Below are 10,532 nucleotides of genomic sequence, written 5' to 3' on the forward strand. Positions count from 1 at the left end.
CTGGCAAGGAGCAGGGCCGCAGCTGCTGTGAAGACACAAGATGCAGCTGGGTGAGATGAACGTGATTCATGGGCTAGACATGTGCTTTCCCCTGTGAAGCCTTCTCTCCTGCTGAAAGAATACATTAAAAATGTCATGAGTGGAATCTTGTAGAACTTCCTGTCCTTTCAGGTCCTATGGGTACTATCTGGCCCTCCGTAAATACAAACAGACTAAACTGTTCTAACACGTCATTCCGGTGCCACCATTTTAAATATGTTAAGTACACAAAGTGAAGAGGAACAGACTGTCCCCCTCTACAATTTAGCACAAACACCCTCCTTGACTTCCGTGAGCTAGGATTTCACCCAGTATGTTTGAGTACAAGTACTCTAACAGAGTCCAGAAGAAATGGATGGATTCTGCTTCCAGTGCAAAGTCAGCCATCAGGAGCTTATTGTCTGGCCTTTGAATTCTTTTCTACCTTGATCAAATATGATAAAACCAGTTCATATACGGCCCAACTCTGCAAGTCACTGAGCAGCTCCCATTGATTTTAATGGAAACAGCTGGATGTTCAGAACTTCTGGAAATCAGGCTCTTTGTTTGGTCTCTAGCAGCCTGCTCCAAAGCCTGCTGAAATGAATGGGAGTCCTTCTGTTGGCTTTAATGAACTTTGGATCAGGCTCTAATATGGACTTAGGGGCCTAATTTTAGGCCCCCATTTTTCATTATTTTGACCCTGGCTATTAAAGTGTCTCATCTAGCATGCAGAACAGACACACCAATTGTACTAACCATGAAGGCCAAAGGGCAGGAGTGGATGTTAGCGTGATGGACACAGCAGTTCTCTCCATTTGCATCTTTCCAGTTGGAAGGGCACTCTTGTTCTTCACAGAACTTCTTGGCTGCTGCAGCATTGCTAACCATTTTTTTAAAATGCAAAGATAATTTTATATTCATTTCTCATTCCTAAAAAATTTTAACGGGCATGTAATGAAGTCCTGTTCTTTACACTGCACAGATATACACAGCAGGAGACACATTGCTATTTCTTTATATTGTTTTGCTGTGTGTGGAAATAACCCCACAGCGATGGATCTCTGCTATCAACTGGGCCATCGTCTGGTCCAGAAAAGGTCTGGCAGCTGTTAATCCTCCAGCAGTTGCCATCACCTCAACCTGGCCCTCCACCCTGACAACACCACCAGATGGGGTATCTTGGCCGCACAACCCTGGCTCAGATCTTAATGCCACTTCTGATGATGTCCATCTTACTTATAGTCTCTGCACCATCTCAAATGAGTGATTGTCTGTCTGAACTTCAGGGCATTCCATTGTAAACATTCTTTACTTCAAAACAACGTAACTGATTGTTTTCAAGTGTGGCTTACTTTGTAGATATGACTGAGACTTAAAATCTAAAGACTTTATATAGTGTACTGTTACTGGATTCAAAGCTCTATTTAAAAAAACAGTTTTTATCCTATTACAAATTGTGTTAACTGACAAGTAATTAGTAGTGTTATAAAAGGAGAATACATTTTAAAGAGACAGAGTTAAGGTTCACCTAGGGTAAATTTTTCAAGAGTGTCTTAAGGGCAGATTTACAAAGGGGTTTAGGCACCTAAAGATGCAGTTAGGTGGCTAGTAGGATTCATAAAAGTGCTGAAGCACCTAACTCACATTGACTTCCCCTAGCTCCTAACTTGGAGTTAGGCGCCTGACCTGCTTAGGCACTTATGAAAATCCCACTAGCCACCTATCTGTGTTTTCAGGCACCTAAATACTTTTGAAAATCTGGCCCTTGCGCATTTTTTAACATTTTACCCCTAAACTCTAAGATCTCCATTCAGCGAAGCGCTTAAGTACTTGTCTCATTTTGGGCCCAATCCAAAGCCCTGGGAATTCTATAGAATGACTCCTGTTGACTCCAATGGCCTTGGGATCAGGTACTTTAAGCAAGGCAGCATCCCATTGATGCTAATCGGACTACTACCCTATTTAAAAAGAGGCGTCTTGTTGAACTGGTGCCTAAGGGTCCTGTCTTTGAGTGTTTGATACCTGTGTGTATTATTAATGCATTCAGAGTGAGATTTTCAAGCGTTCCTAAATGATATAGGAGCACAAGTCCCATTGGAAAGACTGTAGCAATAATCCTATTTCCAGCTATTGAAGAAAGTTTATTTTATGGCTATATCATCACAATGCTATAATTTACTGCTATGACATTATAGCTATGAATATTTTGGGGAAAATGAAGAAAAGTTTTACCATTATTATTACAGATCATTTCTAAAGTTTATGCAAAAGCCCTCAGTACCCACATGAACAAAATACAACTTCATGATTAAAGCCGCCTATGCTGTCAAAATTCCTCCCCACCTAACAATCTTGAATATCAGCTTTAAATATTAAAGAACATGTAAAAACTATTCTCTCTGAAGAACTACTCTCACAAATCGGATCTTGTAAAAATGAACACGTAGGAGGGCACGGGAACATTTTCTGTGTAATCTGAATTTTTGCATTTACCATCTTTTTTAACCCACCAAATACCTAAAAACAACATAGAAAATGGTGAAATGAGGTTAAGGCCCCAATCCTACATTGCTCTGCATGGATCATAGTACATGATTGGGGCCTAAATATGCATCTCAGTGATCCAATGTCACAAGCTGCTTAGCTTTAATACTTGTCATTACAATGGCATCATGTTAATCCCTCGATTTTGCCTTATTATACAAAGTTACATTTGTAGAAGTTTCTGTAAGTGTGTTGATCTAGATACATTAGGAAAATTCTGGCCCCATTGAAGTCAATCGGAAATTTGTCATTGACTTCAATAGGCACAGGCCTGGGTCCATACTGTAGTTAATGTGTGTGTTGTGCATTAACAATTATTATTGGTATTATTATTCATATTGAGACCTATAGGCCACAACCAAGCTGGGTCCCAGTGTGCTAGACACTGAACAAACATATCCATGCCCCAGTGATCTCAGTATGTAAAAGGTAAGACGTAATAGTGGGATGAAACAAGCAGTCTGGGTTGAGGATGGGAGAGATGAATAACAAATATAATAGCCTATGCACCACCCAACTATTCAGCAGCAGTGATTATTATTATTAATACAAATTATTGTTTGTAGTACCATAGCATGTTTGAGCCCCAGTCATGGACCAAGGCCCCATTGTGCTAGGCACTGTACAAACACAGAACAAAAAGGTCGTCCCTGCTCCAGAGAACTTGCAATATAAATACAAGACAAGAAACAGCAGATGGACACAGAGAACGCAAAGAGGGAGTACAAGTAAACAATGAGACAATATTGGTCAACGTGATCGGCAGTGGTCTCAGTACACCAGTGGCCTACCCATTCCCAGGAGCTTAATCCTTTGACACCTTGTCTACACACAAACCTGCACCAGGAGGTGGTACCTGTAAGAGAGGATTCCGTTTTGCACAGCATAGTGGTAAAAGTGATCTGAAGCAAAGACTGCATAAGTTACATTGAAGAATTCCCCACTCACAGCCTTCTCTGGAGGTCTCTGGACCCAGGCCATCTCAAGACCTAGAAATAACACACAGTTTTGGGTCAACATGTTTGGTTTAACCTACTACAGCTACATGCAACTGGACAGATTGTTCTGGAGTAGAAATCCAATTGAAATGTAAATGTTTTTACAAATATTCTTCCGGTCATTACTGCTGGCCAAAGGATTTCACCATGTATAGTGTACAGGTAGTTCCAAAATAACACCTATTGGAGAAGAATGTTTTTTTTTTTAAAAAAAATCCCTACAGTGTGCAAGCTAACTAATCAGAGCACTTGGAAATTTAGGACCAAACCCTATTCACTTTGCTCAGGTGGGCCTGATCCTCTTCTGACTTGGATCAATTTCACTCCAGTGTAACGCAGCTGACTGCAGTGCAGTTATTCCTGATTTACACTGTTTTCCTGCTAGTAACAGTTAAGAACATAAGAACAGCCATACTGGGTCAGACCAAAGGTCCATCTAGCCCAGTATCCTGTCTTCTGACAGTGGCCAATGCCAGATGCCCATCCCCTGTTGCCCATTCCCAGCTTCTGGCAAACAGAGACTAGGGACACCATCCCTGCCCATCCTGGCTAATACCCATTGATGGACCTATCCTCCATGAACTTATCTTGTTCTTTTTTGAACCCTGTTATAGTCCTGGCCTTCACAACATCCTCTGACAATGAGTTCCACAGGTTGACTGCGTGTTGTGTGAAGAAGTACTTCCTTTTGTTTGTTTTAAATCTGCTGCCTATTAATTTCATTTGGTGACCCCTAGTTCTTGTGTTATGAGGAGTAAATAACACTTCCTTATTTACTTTCTCCACACCAGTCGTGATTTTATAGACCTCTATCATATCTCTCCTTAGTCTCTTTTCCAAGCTGGAAAGTCCCAGTCTTATTAATCTCTTGGTTATGTCAAGCCATAAATACAGTCCTCCTTTCTCAGAGGGTATATCACTGAACAAAGCATAGGAATCAGTACACACAGAGCCAATTCCTGAAAACCCTTAATCACATGAGTAGTCCTTACTTAAGCAAGTAGTCTTCTTAAACACGATTACTCATGTGAGTAAGTGTTACTATTCAGTAGTGATTTCCTTTTCCTTATAATTAGATGTGATTAGAACTTCTCTTCTATTACACTGGAGTTTTCCTTTATCAGAATATTCTTCATTTGGATACCGTATGGTAATCTAAACGATTTGTTTCTGCACATAATTCCCTTTTCAGATATAAAAGGGTTAATTATAAAAGAAACAATCCTTTTGGGTCAACAGCATTAGAAGAACAATCATAACAAATCATTAAAAGGTAAAATAATTGTTTAGGTTGAGAGTATTTCATGGCAGCTAGGTGAGCAGTCAAATAAATTTCTTAGAGCAAAAGGCTTTATTTCCTTGAAAAGGATTCACAACAGCAGCAAATCCCTTTATTTAAGTCTATTCACTAATAGATACATATGCACACCAAAGAAATTGTGGATAACAGAGATGTGAAATACACCGGGGTAGAGAACATCCAATTTATAGTCAATACTCTTTGAACTTCACCATTTGATCTGAACTTTGAGGCAATGTTAACATTATTATGTTACATTCTGAGCCTGAGCCTTCAGTCTGTACCCAGACTTCAATGGAAGTTTTACCAGTTTATAGCTTGTAGTATTGGGTCCTGTTATTTCTCTTTGCAGCAGTACGTCAGAAGTTGTTGCATTTCATCCTAACCTTTTCCAGCATTTATATAACTGCTTATTTGCATTCATCATTTCGATTCTTATTTCTGATTACTCCTAAACGCTTTAAAAAAACACTTTGAGTTTCAAACAAGTAGCCTTTACATTTCTGATTCTTTTGCACTAGAAACTCATCTTTCAAAGTATTATTTGTAGGTGTATAAAGATCTAAGATTCATTATTTGTGTCTATTGAATAGAGGTGTGGGGGGAATTAAAGCATGAAAATACATATGGGGAGGCTCCACTTTTTGACTTAGTGTTTAAATAAATCCCATCCAATCTGAAACAGGCATGGTAAAATTGAAGCAAGTACTAAATACTATCTGGCTGCAATGCAGGGCTGATTGTTTGTTTTGTTTAGGCTGTTTGTTTATTTTTTTTCTAATGTCAAACAAAATTCCTTGCTTGAAGACAATGATTTCATTCTTTTTTAATCATTCTAATTATGTTCCCTTTGGAACAGATGCGCTCCAGACAAATATTTATTCTGAAGTACATGTGTGCTGGCCACTTTCCTTGACTTAATTCATCTGGAAAGAGATGTTGCTGCTGACTGAAATATTTTCCACTAGGATTGAGACCTGAGATGTATTAGGAATTATTCTCATTACTTAAATTTTCACATTCTCATCCATTTCCTTAGCAGGCAGAGATGATCTTCCCTGAGCAACTATGGAACCCACTCACCTCCACAGTCAAGCATGTTATACTCATCCGGTTTTTCCAGGGGCCAGCAATCATAGTCGCTGTTATCCAGGTCGTGCCACCCGTCCACTAATATCACCTGCCATGGAAAAAAACATACCAATAATCCTGTAAAACAGAGGAATTTTTGTCTACAAAGTCTGGTCTCTTAAAATAGAAAGTCTCTCCAACTTTCTGGACCAAAGATCACAGCCAGGAATAACCTAAATGCTCAGAAACTAGATTACGGGTTCATTATACTCCCACATGACCCCCCAGAAATTATTTCTAAAACAATAAGAGAAACTCAGCTAATCCAGTTGTGCTCTGGGTTTAAACAGAACTCAGCTTGTGTGCTTTTTAAATGTCATTCTCCAGCCAAATCTTCTCTTCCTTTTCTTTTTAATTTTAAATCATTTTAATATAAAATAGCCTTAATAAAATAAATATAAACATGTTTTATAACATGTAAAAGTTATACTGAATTTTTTTAGAATTTCTTTTTTCTTAATAGTATTTTATTAATGCATACTATGTTCTATTAATAAAAGTAGAATATATTAATCACAACTGATGGGACACAAAGTATATAGCAGAAAAACAGCAGGATATATTATAAGATATATTATACTTTGTAAACAAGAATAGAATAGTCCGCTTTTTTCTAGGTATTAGTAAAAGAATATGATAGAACATGTTCTTCTAATGTATTCTGCTATTCTATATATTGGAAGAATAGAATAAAATACAATATGATATATTCTTCTTATGTATTCTATTATATTTTGCATATTAGTAAAACAGTAAATAGAATACAATATAGTCTTCTAATGTGTTCTCTAATGATTGTTCCATACATTTAGTGGAATAGAATGCAACATATTCTCCTAATTAGTTTCCTATATATTAGCAGAATAGAATATTTTCTTCCAATAGATTCTGCCATTTGTCTTCTGCATACGAGTGGAGGAGAGTAGAACCAACTGTTCCTATCTATATTAGTGAAATAGAATATATTAGGAACAATCCGTAATTCAGAAGTAGTAATGGCAACCACTGCAATACAATATCATTAATTCTTGGCTACGCACCATATAGGAGAAGGATCTATGCAGTTTACCTACCAGTAAACTGAGGAGGCTTCGGAGCCCAGGGGCAGGTGTTTTGGCAGCTCCCATGGTCCCAAATAGGCATCGAGCCCAGTTAGCTTCAGGGCTGCTGCTGCTGCAGCTCAGCTGGATTCTCCCCTCCCCACAGGTTGCCAGCCAGCCAGGGTTGATCACAGCTCTAGCGGCTGCAGTTATTTGTCCTCCTTCCTTTCCCCTTCCCTTTGTGCAGTGGGAATCTCCCCACTATCCCGAGCAAAGCACCTGTGAGGAGGCACCAGATTGTCATCTCAGCCACAGAGCCGCTCCCCTCCAAGTACCCAGGCGCTGCGGGAAGGGAACAGCGCCGGGAAGGAACAGGAGTGTGAAGACTTTAGCCCCTCGCCCAGGTGGCTCCTGACCCTCAGGTCTTCTCTTGTTCCCTGTTGGGAAATTTCCCCGAAGGCCTGCTAAGAGAGTTGCAGAAGAATGCAGGCTCGGTGTGGGGTAAAATGGATTCATAGATTCTAAGCACAGAAGGGAGCATTTTGATCTAGTCTCACCTCCTGTATAACCCCGGCCATAGAGTTCCACCCGGTTACCCCTGCATTCAGCACGATAACTTGTGTTGGATCGCGAACACACTGCCTCTGCACATGCAGTATTGCTGTCTATTGGTTTGGTAGGCCGAAGGCTGTATTAAAGCTCATTTCTGCTGTACTCAGTTTCACTCTGTGTTTCACTTTAAATTCTGTTTGCAAGCCCAATAGCTCAGAATGAAATCTGGTCATCTAAGGTTTGAAAATTCTTAAAAGAAAATTTTTGTGAGCAATCTCAGAATTCAAATCCATACTTGAAGGTGAAAAGAAAAAAGGGCCTTGAGAGAAATCTCAACAACATACTTCACACATCGTTCTATTTATCTTTTAAAAAAAACAGAGAGACAGAGAGATGTGTACACAGTAGGATTGTTTATCCAATGTGTTTTGCTCCTTATTCTGGTTGTAAATAATCTGTAAAGAGACTGATTTTTGTTAACTTGTTCAAGTTGTTTGACTCAAAGCTGTTTGATTATCATTAGCAGAGCCAGCTCCTCTGCTGGTGTGAATCAGCAGAGAACCATTGACTTCATTTAGTGACACCAGTCACTACTATACTGTAATGCAGTTAAGGTGACCAGATGTCCCAATTTTACAGGTACAGTCCCGATATTTGGGGCTTTTTCTTATATAGACTCCTATTACCCCCCACCCTCTGTCCCGATTTTTCACACTTGCTATGTGGTCACCCTAAATGTAGTCATTCAGCTTGGTCCCTTTAAAGGGCCTCTGAATGATTCAATGGAAAAAGATACTTAGAGTGACTTCAATGGAATTACACCGATTCACACCAGCTGACCTCTATGTTGACATATTTATGTCTATGGGTTGTTTGCAAACTGCTTGCTGTGTCTTTGGGTATTAACTATTCATTATTTGTGGAATGCAGCTGGTCACTTAGGTCATATGGCACTGCTTCAGTTTCCTAATTGGATGGCTAACTTTTCGAATCAAACAGAAGGTAATTAAAGAGATTTCAAGATTGAAGTCTGAGTAAGTCCTTGTAAATCTTTGTGTGGACACATTCACATCAGTATTCATGGGACTCAGAATATTCTTGTGAACAAAGCGACATGCATACAAATGTTTGCAAAAAAACAATAAAAAGGGTTATCAACATTGCTGAAGGAAGTTTGTGATGTATTTTAACACACACATTGTGCTTCCTTAGAAGATTTATCTTAGAGGATTCAGTTGAAATAAGACATGCTATACTGGTACATTCAAATTTTGGAATATTTGTAATTCTACAGGTATCAACATTTGGTCTGCAGTTTGCAATGTTGCAGTCACATGTAAAAGAGAGGGTAAGTACTCCCGCCTAGTGGCTTTAGACCAGAACAACAGCATACAGAAAAGTACAGTTTGACTTGGGTATAGATTAGAGCTTCCTGTTGCTTCAGATGCCAGGCAAATGGAATGATTAGAACTTCAGCTGCAGGCAAGTGATAAGCGCTATGCATCAGCTGGACTGTGTGGATTCAGGAAGGCTGTGTTTAGGAATTGCACAGCACCCATTTGAGAGAGATAGTGTGGTCCAGTGCAGAGGGCTGGAGACCAAAGGTAACATTTTAGTCACTTAAGTGATTTAGGAATGTACAGTCCATTTTCCAGATTTAGGAGCCTGTCAAATTGGAAGTCAATGGGACTTAGGGTCCTAGGTGCCTAAGTCCCTTTGGAAAATGGGATTTAGGATTCCAAATCCCTTAAGTATTTTTGAAATTTGTACCCTGGGACACTATTCCTGGCTCAGCCTCTGAGGTTGTGCAAGTCAATCCAGCTCTCTGTGCCTCTGTTTCCCCTCCAATCCTTTATCTGTCCTGTCGATCTAGACTGCAGATTGCTCAGGTCAAGGACCTTCTCTCACTATGGGCAATGCCTGGCAGAATGGTATTCTTGGCTGGGACCTCTAGATGATGTTGAAACACAAAAAATAGTGTCAGCTAGAGCCACAAATGTGATTAGATTTCTTACATGTTTCTTGGCAGATACATTTTTTAAAGACTTAATAGATTGGGGTAAATTACATATTAAATGGATAAATGAGGTCTTGCTCCTGGGGGAGGGACATTGGGGGACTCAAGTGCTCTCCCCCCCCAGATTGGCCTGCCGGGGATGGGGAAGGAGAAGGGCTCTACCTTCTATCCCTGCACTCCTCCCCCGCCCCCCATCTTTGGCTAAATTGGCTGCTCTCCCTGGCAGCCGGGCAGGGAGCAGGACGGAGCCACATCTGCCTGAGACAGCCTGGCTGGGAGGCAGCGGTGGCCCGCTCCCTGCCTGGGCTCAGCTGTGGAGAAAGGGGACTCCAGCTCACTCGGCTCCTGTCCCCACAGCAGGGCCCGGGCAGGGGGCAGCCTGCTGCCACCCCAGCTGCCAGGGACAGGGGCCGAGCGAGCCAGAAACATGCTGGGGAGGGGGAGAGGGGACTCTGGCTCGCTCACCCCTATCCCTGGCAACTGAGGTGGCAGCGAGTCACCCCCGATCCAGGTCCTGTTGCCTGGTGCCCCGCTCCCTCCCCCCAGCAGCTGAGCCCAGGCTGCCTCCTAGCCAGGCTCTCTCACCTCAGCCTGCAGGAGGTGCTGAGCAGCTCACAGGATTAGGCACCAAGCGCACTGTGGGATAGCAGCCATGCTCATAAACCGCATTAAAGCACTGTTGGGCCCAGATCCACAAGAGGACTTTAATCCCCACTTTTAAGTCCAAAATGTAGGTGCCACTGAGATCATCAAAACACCTGTTCAGTTGCCATGTAACTCTGGAGGCACCTAAATTTTGCCATAAAGGTCCCCTCCATGTCTGTAATTCCATTGCTGGGCATGCACACGACACGTCAGTCAAGGCATCTATCTCAGTCCTAAGCCCCAGTGCCCATCTTCCCCTGGTGTGAGGAACGCGCCACCCCATC

General features: G+C 41.2%; 1 protein-coding gene across 2 annotated transcripts in view; it reads right to left on the reverse strand.

The window, feature by feature from the left end:
• LOC125637219 (atrial natriuretic peptide receptor 2-like) overlaps positions 1-7,370 on the reverse strand; it is a 43,342-nt gene extending 35,972 nt beyond the window's left edge. For both annotated transcript variants that reach the window (XM_048851428.2, XM_048851427.2), the window contains exons 1-4: positions 7,068-7,370; positions 5,947-6,043; positions 3,422-3,554; positions 778-901 (exon numbers count right to left, since the gene is read on the reverse strand). In XM_048851428.2, coding sequence (XP_048707385.2) covers positions 778-901; positions 3,422-3,554; positions 5,947-6,043; positions 7,068-7,121 — 408 coding nt within the window. In that variant the 5' untranslated portion in view covers positions 7,122-7,370. The remainder of the gene's footprint in view (positions 1-777; positions 902-3,421; positions 3,555-5,946; positions 6,044-7,067) is intronic.
• Between the last annotated feature and the right edge of the window lie 3,162 nt (positions 7,371-10,532).

Source organism: Caretta caretta, chromosome 5 (assembly GCF_965140235.1).
Source record: "Caretta caretta isolate rCarCar2 chromosome 5, rCarCar1.hap1, whole genome shotgun sequence".
Classification (NCBI taxonomy): domain Eukaryota; kingdom Metazoa; phylum Chordata; order Testudines; family Cheloniidae; genus Caretta; species Caretta caretta.